At 38.6% G+C, this 17,360-nt stretch overlaps 1 protein-coding gene across 3 annotated transcripts in view; it reads right to left on the minus strand.

Annotated features, from left to right (window-relative positions):
• The window catches only part of NOX1 (NADPH oxidase 1), a 112,051-nt gene that overhangs the window by 44,164 nt on the left and 50,527 nt on the right, over positions 1–17,360 (minus strand). The window contains exons 1-3 of one of the 3 annotated variants that reach the window (XM_072123196.1): positions 17,238–17,256; positions 4,647–4,742; positions 2,619–2,729 (exon numbers count right to left, since the gene is read on the minus strand). In XM_072123196.1, the coding sequence (XP_071979297.1) occupies positions 2,619–2,729; positions 4,647–4,697 (162 nt within the window). In that variant the 5' untranslated portion in view covers positions 4,698–4,742; positions 17,238–17,256. Of the gene's footprint in view, positions 1–2,618; positions 2,730–4,646; positions 4,743–13,915; positions 14,113–17,237; positions 17,257–17,360 lie in introns of those variants that run through there. The other 2 variants (XM_072123194.1, XM_072123195.1) reach the window with 2 other exon arrangements.

Raw genomic sequence — 17,360 nt, forward strand, 5'->3', positions numbered from 1 at the left:
ACACTCCAACAGCTGAAGATAGATTTGTCTAATTAATGGATGTTAACATTTGTTTTTACAAAACACATAAGTTAACACGTGTTAATATTGTGTTGATGCATGAATTTGTTAATGCAATCATTAATAATAATAATTCCTTTATTATGTTATCGCATATGTTAAGACATGTGTTAACAGTTGCTTTTGTAAATGCAGAGGTAACATCAATTCATCAAGTCTTTCGTCAGCTATTGCAGTGTGTTTTGAAACCCATGCTTTAACCCCTACGGGACTCAGCCTATTTTGGACTTAAGGACGCGGTCCCATTTTTTAAATCTGCCCTGTGTCACTATAAGTGCTTATAGCTTTGGAACGATATAAGATATCCAGGGGATTTTGAGATTGTTTTCTCGTGACACAATGTACTTCAAATTAGTTTAAAAATTTGGATGAAATCTTTTGTGTTAGTTAGTTATGAAAAAAACCTAAATTTGGAAAAAAATTTGGACAAATTCTTTATTTTCAAAGTACTAAATTCTCTACTTTTGATGCAGATAGTCATAGCACCCAAATAAATTCATAACTAACATTTCCCAAATGTCTGCTTTATGTTGGATGTTTTTTTTAAGATTCCACAGATTTTACTAGAATGTTATGAAGCTCAGAATTTAGGTGCCATTTTTCAAATTTTTGGGAAAATCTGCAAAACCTGTATTTAGATAGACCTGCTCAACTTTTAATTGACACTGAGAGGCCTAAATAATAGCGAGACTCGTAATTTACCCCATTATGGAAACTACACCCCTTTTTTTGAAGCATTTTTTGTGGGGTTTTTTTTTACAGGGTTCACTTTGTGGATCTAATAATGATTCAGTTTTATTATGCAGATTGTCATGGACGCAGCGTTACCAAATATGTGGGGGTTTTGTGTATTTTATTCAATTTTACAGAATAAAAACTAATTTGGAGAAAATCATTATAGCATCATTATAGTATCACCATCTTTTCATATCCATAAATTTTTTATTTTTCGGCTGACAAATCTGCTGAGGGGCTTATTTTTTGCGAGAAGAGTTGTTCTTTTTAGTGGTCTCATTTTAGAATGTGTGACTTTTTTTTTCACTTTTTAGTGCATTTTAAAGGTATTAATTAAAATGTATCTTTTTTTGGAAAGTTTTTTTTTCCCCGGCGTTTACCGTGCGGGTCCAGTAACAATTCTGTTTTATTATACAGATTGTTTCGGACGCAGCAATACCAAATATGAGGCGGTTTTTGTGTGTTTTTTTTATACTTTATTAAGTGTTTTTATTGGAAAGTGACATTTTAGGGGCTTATATTTTTATGTATTTATTTTTTTATTTATTCTAATGTTTAAACTTTTGTGCCTTGAACTTTTTTTTACTTATACATACTTGAACCAGCAATGCTCTGATCACTGGTTCAAGTCCAATACACTGCTCTACAATAGTTCTTCATTGTAGAGCAGTGTCATCTGTCTGGTATGCTCGCGCATGCTCAGACAGTTTACAGTCAGACCCGGAAGGTGTCTGACTGCTGCGAGCATCGTGCAGTCCTGGGGCACTTGGCAGTCCTCGGGGCTGCCCAGAAGAGGATTCCGCTTACCGGGGAATCCGATCCATAGGGGGACGACCCTTACAAGCATTACAAGCGTGGCGTGTAAGGGATTAACACTCGCGATCGGAGCCGGCTCCAATCACGAGTGTTACAGCACGGTGTCAGCTGTACTAAACGCTGCTTCTGGTGCCGGCTCCGTTCGTGAGTCGGTGCCAGAAGCAGGACGTTATAGTGCGTCCTGGTGCGACGTACTATAATGTCTGTCCGACTGCCCCTTAATTTTTGACGCATGGAAGCCAGTGTAGCTGTGTCACAAAAAGAGTGATGTGCGCCACAATCCCAGCGCACACACTTCTTAAATACCAGTAAAAAAACATTTTAGGCCGAAAACGGTGCACAGTTCGACGAAAGTGCGCAGTGAGACCTTTAGTAAATGTCTTTAACTGGCTGTACGATTGTTCTGTAGCTCAAAGAACCACAAATACAATTTTTAAAAGTTAAAAGGGTTGTTATCTTTAATATGATCCCAAAAATAAGATAGATAGACAGATAGATACATAGATAATATAGAGCCAAAGATAAAAGGAAGTGACACTTGCCCATTAGTCTGTAAAAGTTACTAATCTAAAACAAAAAGGGACTCTTCTCAGCTCATTTGGATATGACTTGGGAGGTGAAGTATATAGTAGGTAAACAGATGAGGTTTTACATAAAAGAGGAAATGCCTACCTGAAGGGGTTGGATTAGTGGCGACAAGTTCCTTCTAAGCAATATGGTATTCCATACAGGAACATACAGTTCCTGTATGGAATTGTACATTTATTTATTTTTTTACTATTCTTATATGGCACTGTATGACTATAGAATGGCAAACATTGTACTGAGAAGTTAGCAGCTTAGAATAAGAAATACAAGAATAAAAGACACATACTACATATATGGCACATCTCAATGGTCTGTTACATCCCCTACTTTGACAGTAAAACCATTCTTTCATCCAATTTTCCCATTTTGCATTTTATCTCTTTTTATACATATGTTTTGGTAAATAAAGTAGCACTTACTGTACAGGTTCCACGTAAAAAGGACAATAGGTTTCGACATACAGGTAACAGAATTAGCAAACAATTGAAGTTAAGACAAGCAGCAGATCCTCTGGCCCATGCGAGTGCAGACTAAAACCAAACAGAAACACATAAATTTTATCTAACTCGGAGCATTCAGTTTGGGCAGATTTTTTTGTAACAGGGTACAGAGCTGAATTACGACTGCCATATGGCCATAAACCTCCTATTTGCACATGCCCTATACAGAAAGGACCTTTATAAACGTAATAGTCAGTACTTGCATGGATTAATCTTTAAAACAAGCATATACTACTGGCGCTAAGTCATGCGCCCCGTGGCGGATAAGGGGTTAATATGGTGGTTTGTATATGGATGCTTGACAGAACCAGAGATTTCCACCCTTAAAGATGTACTAAAAATGTATTTTAATGTACAGCTTTGTATTCCTGAATTTAAGAGTGGATATCTTCGAAACTATTAAGCATCCATACACTTAAATTTAATTGTGTTTCTAGGTGAAGAGCTTAGGAGATATAGGCATTTGTAATGTACCCCACTCCAGCTGAAGGCAGAATATAGAAGGAGCTGCAGGAGATTTTTACTTTGCAGCAGTATATGCACCTTCTGCATCTATAGCTGAACCTGGAAAAGGGTGATGGGATAATGCTGTACATATTTATAACATATTTTGGTAAAAGTTACTTCTTATTAAAACAACTTTAATTGGAAAAATTACAAAAAGGCTTATGTTTTTACCATTGTAGTCAATTATTGGCAAAATTTATATTCTACACTTATAAATACACATTTATACACACATTTATACACTCACACACACACTTATGCACTCATACATACAGTATATACAAACTTACAGTATCTACACACACAGTATGTACACATTCATACATTTATACACACATGCAATATATATAAATCATATACACACATAGTATATACATATCAAATATGCACACATACTGTATATACACACATACATATAGTATATAGACATCATACACACATACATACAGCATATACACATACAGAATATACACATACATACAGTATATACTGCATATTCACACACATTCGGTAAATACACATACACATACAGTACATATAGCGTATATACACACACATACAGCTAATATACACACGTGGGAGAGATTAATCATACGATAGTGGCCACGCCCCCCCTGCACCCATTTGTCGTGCTGCATACATGAAGAGGCTTATGGCAAAACTTAGGTCTGACCTGGTGTAGTTTTGTGTAAAAAACAACGAAAGAAAGTTCACTTGTTTTTCAAAAGAATGCCAAAAAACCTCTACATATATTTAATAGCAGTATGCATAAAAAAGACATGCAACAAAAAATATCACGCCTCTAGGTTTATTAGCAGGTGTACAAGACTGAATGGTCAGGTCTCCACCTAATATAGACCATCTAGAGGTAGTTTCCAATCCTTCAATAGGTCTTGCTTGTTATGGTCTTTGTTGAGAGATGAGGTTTTTAGACAGTCCGTAAACAGAGAATTGAGGAGAAGCATATAGCAGGGAATTATATAAGGAGAATCACTAGGGACTGTGGTTACTGTCTCTATTTTGCCCTATCTCCCATTCGGGAGACTTATGTACCCTAAGCTTCAACACTAAGCTGCAGCCACCCCGACTGCAACCTCTCAATGTCAAAACTGGCCATGTTAAAGACCTAGACTGTGAGGAAGGTTCCACAAAGAAAATGAAGGCAGGTGTTGTTTTTTAATTATATTCCTCCCTTTTGATTATAATAATAATAAAAAATATTAATAATAATGTTGCTTTGTTGATAGCTGGAGGCAGGTGAATGCGTTTACTCAACTACGTTTGCATTTTCCTTCCTGTTTTGTTTGCTGTTTGCTGTTCTGCAGCATTTCCTTTGATTTTATTAATTGACATTATGTGATTATTTAGAAGTAAAATAGAGGTACAGTGATATTTACTTGCACTACATATTTATTGCACAATATATTGGTACATACTTACTCCTAATATAACTCTAGTATATGCATACTTGTTCTGGTATTGAAATATCATAAAGTTGTAAGTAAATAGGAAAATATTCAGTGCAAGCCAGGTAATCTGTGAAAAAAAGAAAAAACATGTAAGAAGTAGTGAGAGAAAGAATAAAGAGCATCTGTTCATGGCAGTAGTGGGATACTTTTCGTCCCCTCTCATTGAGACAAGTCCCCTCAAGACCATTATACGAATGCAAAGCATAACAAAAAACATTCCTAATGTACAAGACATCTTAATGTTATGTTAAATATATTGGTACATATATTAATGAGAAAATCCTTACATGTATTCATAGAAATACACTTTGATTGAATACCTTTGTATTTACATCTGCACTTTTTTTTAGCAGAAATCCATCCTCAGCTTTAGTGCCTAATGCCAGCACATTGTCAGTTGGATAAAATGGCAGACATAATAAGAAAAAATGCTCATAAAATAGCACTTTATGTATTATAGTTCTCAATAGGTCATAGAAATTGGAGGCACACTGAGTGTGGCTGTGCAAATTATGCAAAACTCTCTTTGTAGAGTGTGTAATTATATAGGACGTGACGTGATCGCAGCCATGGCACTGATTGTAATCCTGGATAATAAATATTATCAGTTAGGTGTTCTCCAATATTAAATGTCTATGTTCTATCAAAGTGATTGATAATGACTTCTCGAGATTCTACATTCAGGGCACAGATTGTGGACCCTTTTAGAGGCAGCATTTCGCCGCCGATAGTATGGACTCGCCAATGGCTGACAAGTCTGTACTATCTGAAAAAATCAATTGCATCAGCGCCATTAAAGGATAGCTACCATTTAAGTTGATGCATTATGAACCAAACATAATTATAAAATTTGGATACTGAAGCTCTGTGGCTTCTTTGCATGCACTCAGCGCTTTTCATTTTACATTAGTTATGCACTGCTCAGAGGATGATGTAATCATGGTGTTCTCCCTGCCAGGCGGAATAATCAATTGCTCCACCATCCCCCAGCTGCTGTGTATGAGTGATCCAGCTCAGATTGATTAGTCCTGTCTTGGCTGTTCAGAAAGCTCAGTGTGTAATGTGTGTTAACGTAAGCTTAGTTTTCATACAGGTTATAAATATGTAATTTCATGCAAATTGCTTCGGGACGCTGAAAAAAAAGTTGCAGGGAAACTTAACTCCTTCAGCACATAGCTAGTTTATAACTTATGGCTCATCCCCATGGTGTTCACGTTATAGCCTAATAAACATCTTATTTCTATTCTATGTGTTAATACGACTATGGGGATACCAGACTTAGATATTCTTTCTTACGTTTTACTAAATTTCTCAAAATGTGGGGAAAAATCTATCGTTTTTGCATTGCTGTCTTCCAAGTGGCATAACAGATTGACTACTGATCTGGTTGATGGTTTGTTTTTTGCAGGACATGTAGTACTTTGCACCAGTATCTTTCTGGAGTAGATTTGTTTTTTGATCATTTTTTATTGCATTTTTGAGGGGATGAAATAATCATAATTTTTGGCAGGTTTTAACCGTTTTTTTTTTTTTTTACGGCATTCATCGTGCAGGTAAAGATAATGGATGTATGCAGCAAGATAGGGGTACTTAGCTTAGATGTATGGAGACCCTCATGACCCCAAGGCGATTGTGATATGGACAACCCTTCCTATCGCCTGAAGTATTCCTTATAAATGTTACTGGTGTCCTTCGGAAGATATTGCGCATGTGCCCCTCTTTTTATGGCGCATATAACGTCGTTGTTTCCCCACGTGTAAGGCAACAACTTCTGGGTACATAACACTGATAACTAGTGGCATGTGCGCAGAAAAAGAAATTCAGTTGCACGACCTGAACAGGTATTACGCGCACACGTCATCTTCTGACGTGCGCAGAAAAAACAAATTTGGGCGCACGTCCCAGCCAAACATTATGCGCACTTGTCATCTTCAAACCCTTTTGCCTCCGCTACGCCGACATTTAAAGAGATATGCACTTAATTGTGATGGAGTAACCCACTTGTGATAGATGTCATTATCAGCAATCTATGGTCCATATAAATAGAAAGTACGACATGTTGTATATACCAGCTGCCAAAGACTTATTATAGACAGACAATGATGATGTATTTTATCATTTTATCACATATGTACCTATCCTCCACCTCCAAACTAATATCTATACATCAAAAATGTCGGTTTTCAAGTCTGATAACTATCCAGCAGTATTGCAATTGGGCTTGTAAGATAATTCAGTGATAGCGATAAGGAATACCATATCTTTTTGTAAAAATTCTTACACCATATCTGGTGTACAATCTGTTTGTAGATATATTAAGTCACAATATAGGTATCCTGGTTATATGCATTTTTTTTATTGTATTTTTATTGAAATACATTTTATACAATAAAACAGATAATCACAGAGTAGTTATTTGCGATCAATTCACAGTAATCATCCCAAGAGTCTGGAGTTGACGACTATAAGATAACATGCACACCGTATCGCATGGATCACAAACCAGTCACATAAAGCATGGGGTGTTGTTGGGATATACCAGTGGTGATATTCCTTTATGTGTCACACTGTGATTGGAAATAGACCCCCAGGAGGGGGGTACAAAGGATAAAAATGAAAATTAAAACCATATGAGCAGTGAACCAGGGGGGACATAGACAGGACGAGAAACAAGGGGAGTTTGGATGGGCGGGGGGGGGGCAGGTCAGGATTAGGGCACATGAGAGAGGCAGTATGAATCCTAGGGGTCCCATATAAGATGAAATTTGTCCGCCTTATTTTGGAGAGTGGCCGACAAACATTCCAGGGATCGGATGTCCTTAATACGGGCATTCAATTCGTATCTGGAGGGAGTGGACACCTGCCTCCAATGCTTTGCTATAAGACAACTGGCAGCTGTGAGGATGTTTAGGGTCAATATGAGAGTACACTTTCTAAGGGGGTGGGGGAATATGTTTAATAAATATGCTTTAGGACATAGGTGTAGATCCAAAGATAGTACTTTATCTCCGGTCACCTCTGGAAGGCCGCAGACCCTGATGTTCTGCCGAAGGCCCCTATTATCGAGGTCCTCCAAATGCCTGTTGTGTTACCGTAGTGCAAAAGTTTGTTGCAAGAAAGTCTCTTGGAGGCAGGCGATGTACTTACGAGTGGTGTCGTGGTCCCCCTCTACGGTAGCAACATGCTCACCCAAATGCTTAAGATCATGCTGAACCGCTGCAATGCTAGCTTCACAGGTCTGCTTTACTTCCAGTACCATGTTCTGAAAGTCCTGTTTAGTAGGAAGCTGCCTAAGGAAGGCTTGCCACTGGGTATTATCCATAGGAGCACCTGGAGGCGTTATAGCACTCAATGAAGATGAATTCTGAGAATAAGAACATGAGATTTCCGTAGTAGTAGATGATGACCACAGGGGCGAGGCAGAGCCTGATGAGGCAACAGGGGGGGGGGCATTTTTGCATGTTACCTTTGTGGGGGACGGTGGGGGCCTCTGAGGTTTTGGTGGCATGGTAGAGGAGCCAGGTAAGGGGAGCAGCGTAGGTACCCAGATGGGATTCATAAGAGGCTTGGGTCTGATTGAGGGCTCTGATGGAGCAGACAGCAGCCCAGGGGTGAAAGCCTCAGCCACAGGGTTAAGGGCTGAGGGTCTCGTATCCTGGTCTATGCCAGGGTATGAAGCTGACTTGCCTGTCTCTGATGGCAGCAGCGCGGGATGCAGGAGCTGTGAGCGGCCCCAAGATGTCGGTGGGCTCGCTCGTGGCTGCAGGGGGTTCGGAAGGGGAGCTGAGTCTCTCTCCCGGCTTCCCTCCTAAACTTGCCGGAGAGGGGGAATGTACCTTGCCCAGCAGGGTCCTAGCCGGGATCGTCACTCCTGGAGGGCAGAAGGCAGTCTGTGGGTGACTAAGGTCACTAAGGTAGTTCCTCCGACGTCCACCAGGTGTCGCTGCTGCGCTGAATACACTGGAGTTCACCAAGTAAAGGTAAGCGCGTGTCCAGCGACACTTTTTTGTAAAATACAGCGGTTTTTCCGAATCCGTCGGGTATTTGTACGGCCACGCCCCCCATTTCTGTCGCATGTATGCCGGTGCCAATGCCATACAATCCGTTCTCGTGCGCCAAAATCCCGGGGCAATACAGGGAAAATCGTCGCAAAACGAAAACATTCGGGTAACCTGCCGTAAAAACGTGAATCCGGCCCTTAGTAAATGACCCCCAATGTGTCTTTTTCTTTTTAAAGGGATCTAATAAAAGTTATCTTTTAGGCACTGCCTGAGAGCTCAGAGCTGATGGGCGCCTCCGAAGATGGCGCGGGGGGGGGGGGCATTGTGGGGGAGAGACTCCAAGGAGACAGTTTAAGTACCATGGTCGCACATTTAATACTGCGGGTGTTACACTGGAGTGTCAGCTGCTAGTTACAACTGACACCTGTGTTTTATGATGCCGGGCCAACTCTGATCTCAAACCGAGACCAGCGCTGCATGTCCATTATATTGTATGTAAAATGCCAAAAGGTTAAAGGAAATGTACGAAGTGGATTTAGAAGTTTTAACCCAAGCATACATACACACTGGTGTGTGCCCCCTAAATCAGTATCTGTTATTCATTTAGCTGTTAATGGCTTTTTTTTTTTCATGAAAAAGGACTTCTAAAAATATGCAAGTGTCCTCAAGGAGCCCCTTATGGCTCTGTCAGCTTCCAGTTATTCACACCTTTCCCTCTCAGAGAGCCGATGGAACCAGAAGGTGCTTCTGTGTGTTAATCAGACCATCTAGGGTTAAAGTACCCTAAAGTAAACATTCAAATCACCCACACTTTCTCTAGAACTGTTATTAAACGTAATAAACAGTAAAAATAATAGACACAATTGGTATCGTCGCGTCTCAAAATGCCAATCTACGGAAATATAAAATGGTTATTCCTGGCCATGAACTCCATAACTGATAATATTGCCCAAATGTCTAAAATACATCTTTTACACAGTTTTACATCACATAAAAAATGTAATAAAGGATAATCAAAAGGTTGCATAGTCTTTAAAATGGTTTAATTTTTGAACATGTATTAACACATAATCAAACCTATGGTACGCAAAGTAAAAGCCGTAAAAACAGAACCCACAAGAAAGTAACGCAAATGTGTTTTTTTTGCCAATTTCACATTTGGAATTTTTTTCCAGCTTCCCAGTACATGGCATAGTACATAGAATAATAAATAACATCACTGAAAAGTAAAATTTTTTACACAGAATATAAGCCCTCACACAGCTCTGTACACGGAAAAATTACAACTTATTTTGAAGGTGGAGGGCAAAAGAAACGCTGCATCCTTAAGGGGTTAAGGAATGTATGCATTTGTAATGGATACATTTCAACCTGAATTTTTTCGTGTTTCCCTAAAATATGCAGTTAGACGTTACAAAACCAGTTATACCGTAAATCTAAGAATACAAATTTGCACCTTTGCTGTGGGAATGTTTGTTCAATGCTATACAGTTAAACTTGCTGGTGATGTAATGTTTTTGTTCTTTGCAATGAGTGTATGCAGAACAGAGAACAACTATACAAGACTGGTAAAGAGCCTGAGAACAAGGCACATATACTGTAGACATAAAGATATACAGATAGAAATTGGTAGAACATAGAGTACTGTAATGTCAGACCAATGATTTTGAAAAGAGTAATCCAAGGCATGACAGAAGTAGTCAAGTCAGCTGTTGCCAGTGCAGATTAGAATTGTCTGGAGCTAATTTTTTTTAATTGTACTAGCTGAAGCTCCCGGCGTTAGTAAATAACTGCTTTTAGTTATAACAAAATATAATGGGTTAACAAAAAAATATTTTATATGTATCTATAGACTGTCTCAGACTGTCTCTGACCGTCTCTGTCAGTGACTGTCTCGGTCACTAACTGTCACTGACCGTCCTTTTTAAAAAACTTTCTTGACCACTTCTGTCTCTGATCTTCTCTGTCTCTGGCAGTCTCTTTGAGTGACTGTCTGTCTCTAGCAGTCTCTTTGAGTGACTGTCTTTGGCAGTCTCTTTGACTGTCTGCCTCTGGCAGTCTCTTTGTGTGACTGTCTGTCTTTGGCAGTCTCTTTGAATGACTGTCTCTTTCAGTGACTGTCTGTCTCTGGCAGTCTCATTCGAGTGACAGTCACTGACACTCTCATTCGAGTTACTGTCTCTGATACTCTCATTTCAGTGACTGTCTCTGACACTCATTTCAGTGACTGTCTCTGACACTCTCATTCCAGTTTCTGTCTTCGAATGTCACTTTGTCTATGGGAAAATTTATCAGAAGTGTCTGAGAGCAGACCTGCTCTAGCTGCCCATGTAAACCAATCAGAGGTCAAGTTTTAGTTTCCCACAGCTGTTTTTAAAATTACAGCTGATTGGTTTCCATGGGCAACTGGAACAGTTTTACCTCAGACATTACTGATAAATCTCCCTCTATTTCTGTATCTTTATCCATTTTACCTCAAACATAAGTGTCTTATACTCATTGCCTATAGTAACCAATCACAGCTCAGAGATCATATTAATGACCTGTGGCAGAATAGCAACCAATCACGTCTAAGCTTCCAACTGACACAGCAGCAGCAGACAATGGCTCCTGTATATGGTGGTTAATAAGTTGATTTTTGAAAGTGTGGGGTGAAAATTTTGGCTCAAAACCTAGTCTATGACACTCCCTAAGAGCGCTTGTGCAAAATTAGGCGACTGTAAACACGACGGTACAGATTCCTTTAGCGGACATACATACATACATACACACACATACACTCAGCTTTATATACTAGATTTCATATATTAGAAGTCACGATTTTACTGAATTCAGATCATATTGTTAGCATTATACTTTTGGAGGTGGTGTGTGTTCCTTTGTCCTTGTTTCTTTTTTATCTTTAAAAGAAGCCATCCACCGGAATATGTGAATGTTGAGATCCAAATAATTCCCACATTGCTTTTAGGTAAATTAGAGAAGATCCCCATCTATTATAAGAAATACTCACCCAGCATACAAATTGCTTTTTTTTCATCTATTTTTAGGGGACATTGTAAGTAAACCTTTGAAGCAATATTTTTATTGCAGAAATGAAAAGCGTGGATGATAATAGTAAACTTTGTAATATACTTCCTTCTGTAATATACTTTTTCTGCTTGCTCCTTCCTTCTCCTGTAGTGAGCAATGCATCTGAAATTCTGTACATAGAAATAAGGATAGGCGGCTACCACAGAGAATATTTCACTTCATTGCTATGAACTGAGAACCCCTTTAAGGTATGAAAATAATTTGATTCCACAAGGCCCAAAAAAGGTCTAGTCATTGAAGGTTTAATATAAGAGCTTATATTTCATAATTACGGTATGGCAATGTATTAGAAGTAGTAATGTCTTAAAGTACACATAAAGATTAAAGTGAACCCGTCAACAGGAATGTGATTTTAAGCTTGTGTCAGATTGCAATAGGCTATGCTACGCTGATTTGCTGAAAATGCCTTGTCAGCATTTTGAATAATTTCAGTACTTTATACAAGTTTAATTCACATTACATGGCTCCCTGCCAGCAGCATGTGGTGAGTCCCTGAGGAGGGGGCAGCTGCAGCCTTAGTATGCTCTGTCTTAGTCTCCTCCCTCCAAATTTACCACTTCTTGTCATGTGCATTGAGCAGGCAGGGGGGGAAGGCGAGTGGTGTGGAGTAGAGAAAGAATACAAGAAGAGATATAAGCACGCAGGCTGCTGGAGCTGCCCCACCCCAAGGACCCACCACATGCTGCTGGCCGGCAAACTAAACTTATATAAAGTACTGAAATGATTCAGAATTCTGACTGAAATTTTTTAAATCAGCATAGAATAGAATATTAGAACCTGTCACCAGCTAAAAATGACATATCTGGTGACAGGTTTGCTTCAAATAAATATCTAGTATGCCTTTCTATGAAGTTTAGATAAGTCAGGCATTACTAATCGTTATGATTGAAAAGTACGCTGGGGTGGATGCTCCTGCAATGTATTTTGTAGCTGTTAATATTATCTGTTCATATTTGGTATTTGGTCTTAATGTAATGTATGTGAACCCCTTACTGATTGTACTGCACCTTGGAATTAATGGTGCTCTATACATAAATAATAATAACAATTTGGTACCAAATATACTTGAAATTTTTCATATGCACTTATATATATATATATATATATATATGAGGACTATGAGGGTTATTTATCATACATTTAATTTGCCTTCACCAGTCCATTCCTCTCCTGGTTGTTGTTTTATTTTACACTGTAACCTAAAGATGGCGCTCATTTCTTTCTTATGATGGAGAGCAATTTTTCAATCATTGATCAAGATGTTCTTTGTACTTTCTGTTTTGTATTACTTCACTTTTAGATTGGTCATCTATGTCGAGGAACTCCACATCTCTGCAGCAAAGATTCAATTTCATGTCTTTCTGTAAATCTTTGTAAATAAACGAATACATATACTTCTACAAATCACTAGTTGTACTCTTTTTGCATATTACAAGTGATTTTTAGGGACATCATACCCTGAGTTCTCCCACCCCTAGTTCTTTTCTGTTTTGTATTGTCTATTCTTCATATACATGACTTCATATACTTGGGCTTTGTTTAAGTATAAATTTAGAAATCTGAATTTCATGTAATTTTTTCATACAAATGTCCTGCCAAAAAACCTGAACACATGAATCTGACTGTTAAACTATCTTGGTACATTATAGAAGACAAAAACTAATGGTCCATCAATACACTGAACTAAATTGATGCCATAATAACTATGTAATAATGGATAACTGTGGTGTTCTTGGTTTTGATGACATACATGGGTTTCCACATCTCTTAACCAAAAGTTCTATATGGATTTCTCATAATGTTCTATATCAATTAGGATCCCTTCTGTGAAACACACACACATCTAAAGAAGTGGCTTTGTGGACACATGAAAACAGATATTAGATATTTTAACAACTATTGAAATACTCCACAATGAAAAAATATATCTATGAAAGTAGCAACTGCTAAAATATAAGGATTATACATGCATCAGATGATTAAAGGTTTAGAATTGTAAAATATTGTAAAAATTAGAATGCATGTGTGTTACATTTATTCCCATTTTGTGTGTACTTCAAAGAATAATGCTTTCAAGAAGACAATAAGGATCACAGATGTAGCACAAGTAACAGCAGTAAAGAAACGTAAAATAAATACAGGTTCTTACCAGCACTACAGCAGAAAACCAGTGATTAGCAATCCAGTTGCCCATACTGCTCCTTTAAGGGTTTGATTCCTTTACAGTTGTGATCTTCCCTCTTCTAATACTGAACACTCACTACTATCTAGTGTTTTTATGCTCTGCCTTTATTGAGTATGTACCATCTATTAGTCACTCCCGGCAGGTAAATTCCCAGTGCAGCTCTATGAGGAAACAAAGTAATTTTATTTCTTCCCTCCTAGTATTGCATTAATCTGACATTCCTAATACCTGGCCTTTCCCAGTTGGGGAAGTGCTTCAGCGTTTCAGTAAAATGAACCTATCATGATTAATGTAACAATACTGAATCTCTGTAGATTATTTTTAAATCTAAAAAAATGATTAAGTATATGGGTTTTCAAACAATGATAGCAGACAAAAATAATTTGCCAACTCCACATGAAATACCACAAAGGTTTTTACAAAGGGTGGTGTGGGAACCAGCAATTATACTGTAGATATGTCTTGTGGTCGAAAATACAAAAGGAAATCTAGAATTCTTATCAGCTAGGTTTATAATATGCTTGGTAGATAAAATTAACTGACAATAAAAAAACATCTGAAACAGTGCCTATAAGCAAAGTCTGGTACAACATCTTACTATCAATACGGTCTGTTCTTTTCGCTGTGTCTGATCCTACTGCTTAGTCCTACCTTGAATGCATCTAGATTACAATACAAGACACACCCCAGAGAAAAAAAAATAGTTTTTTTCATTCTTTTTTTTCTCTCTTATTATACAACCCATTTAACCCTTTGCTGCTATTGCTACACTGCTCAAAAAAACTAAAGGAAGCACTCAAATAACACATCCTAGATGTGAATAAATGAAATGTTCTAATTGAATACTTTGTTCTGTACAAAGTTGAATGTGCTGACAACAAAATCACAAAAAAAATAATCACTGGAATCAAATTAATTTACCAATGGAGGCTTGGATTTGGAGTCACCCACAAAATTTAAGTAAAAAAACACAATACAGGCTGATCCAACTTTGAAATAATGTCCATAAAACAAGATTGAGGCTCAGTATTGTGTGGCCTCCCTACAATGCCTCGGCATACTCCTGATGAAGTTGCGGATGGTCTCATAAGGGATCTCCTCCCAGACTTGGACTAAAGTATCCGCCAACTTCTGGACAGTCTGTGGTGCAACGTGACATTGGTGGATGGAGCGCAACATGATGTAGAGAGATGTTCTAATTACTGTAACAGCCTTTGAATCTTCAACAATAAGGAGCTCTAGTAATACCCCCAAGGACCTTAAAACTTATTGGCCTAATTTAAAAGTTATTTATTAGAAGGTAGCAGGCCATGTATAATGAATCTAAGACTATTACCACAGCCAATGTGCCTGGATTTATGAGCAAGTATCCCTGGTTTATCATGCTTGATTCTAAACCACTGTATAGGGGATGGGGGAGGTGTAATTTATATATTGAGGAGCCACTGTATAGGGGGTGGGGATATGTAAATTATATATAGAGGAGCCACTGTATAGGGGGTGGGGGAGGGTATAATTTATATATAGAGGAGCCACTGTATGGGGGTTGGGGGAGGGTGTAATTTATATATAGAGGAGCCACTGTACAGGGGACAAGGGAGGCGTAATTTAGATCTAAGAATCTACAGGACATATTAGTCAAAAGCCATTACGTGAGGAAAGAGGCCCATACCTTTCTAGACAATCAAGGCCCAAAATGGGGGTGTAAACCTTGCGGCCGCTGTGTGGCCTGCCCTAATATCATCAAAACTGGGGCCTTCACAGACTCAGAAGGTCAGAAAGAGTACACAATCACTCATACCATCTCTTGCAACACAAAGGCAGTGATATATCATGCTACATGCCCTTGTGGTATGATTTATATTGGCATGACCACTAGGGATCTTAAAGAAAACCTACCACTTCCGATGGTGCTTCTAAGCTGTAAATGCCGTGCACCAGCTTATTTTCGTTATGTTTTTAAACAGATGCAAAGCGTTTAAATGCTTTAGTAATCTTTATATACCAAGTAGATTCACTGCACCGTGGTCCGCGCTTGGCGCACCATGGGCGACCACTTTGCGCACCTGAATAGGAAGTGGTCGCGTATGGTGCGCCGAGTGCGGACCGCGGTGCGGTGAATCTACTTGGTATATGAAGATTACTAAAGCATTTAAAAACTTTACATCTGTTTAAAAACATAACGCAAATAAGTACCGGCACCAGCTCACCCTGAGCTGGTGCACGGCATTTGCAGCTTAGAAGCACCATCGGAAGTGGTAGGTTTCCTTTAAGGTCCGGGTACGTGAGCACGTACGAGACATCAAGGCAGCAAGTGATTCAGAATTTTGCACTGACGGACTTCCAGTGGTGAGACATTTTAAGGAGTATCATGAGTGTAACCCTAAACTTCTTCGTGTTTGTGGTATAGACCACATTAAAGGTAACATCAGGGGAGGTCCTGTAGCACAAAGGTTGGCGCAATGCGAGACAAGGTGGATCTGGACTCTCAAAACACTAAACCCACAAGGCCTTAACTAGACCCTGAATTATGCACCATTTCTCTGACTCCCGACCCGGGCTGCACCGAGCTTTTAACCTTTTTATTTTGCACCTAATAAGTTTGTCTTGATTGTTTAATCATTGTGGTTTTAATTTAGTAGGTTCTGCATAATATGACCTTATCATGATTTGAGTGTTTTGGAAAGTGCTCCAGTCATCCCCAGATATGTCATTCACAGGGATTACATACGAACTATGAGTACAAACAACTCTGATACCACCGAACGGATGCATATAAACATCTTATGAGGTAACACACTGAATTAACCTTTTTGGACCAACCGACTGCATGTTCAAGTCTTGTATGGAAATTTTTGTATTTAAGCAACAACATGCTGATTACTTTGATACACATATAGGTAACTGACCAGTATCCCATTATCTACTACTGCATATGCAAAGGAGCGAAATTGTTTAATTGTATAACTGGCCATATGTAAACATATGTACCCAATTGTGACACATTTTTAATTCATTTATGTACACAATCATCTGACCCACACTAATAACGTGAGGACCATGTTCACTTCAACTGTAGTTTGGTATGTCAAAAAACTTGTAATAGGTTTTACATGTGTTTTATTATTTTCTTTGAACTATAGTATAACTGGTCTTCATGGACCTATTCTGTAAACAGACCCCCTTACTGCACGTTGTACTCATTACCTCCACTATGCACTTGTACACTTTTTATATCCTATAATTTTTTTGCACAGTTTGCACAGTTTGCACTTTATTCACTCACCCTTCTTCTATAGATATGGCCGTTTCCGATGACCCAAGTCTTTAATGGCCCCTAGGGGTCCAAACTCTGTGGGACATCCAGCTATTGGGCCTATAGGGAATACATGTAAATGAGGGATGTGGG

This window comes from Engystomops pustulosus, chromosome 9 (assembly GCF_040894005.1).
Source record: "Engystomops pustulosus chromosome 9, aEngPut4.maternal, whole genome shotgun sequence".
Lineage (NCBI taxonomy): Eukaryota > Metazoa > Chordata > Amphibia > Anura > Leptodactylidae > Engystomops > Engystomops pustulosus.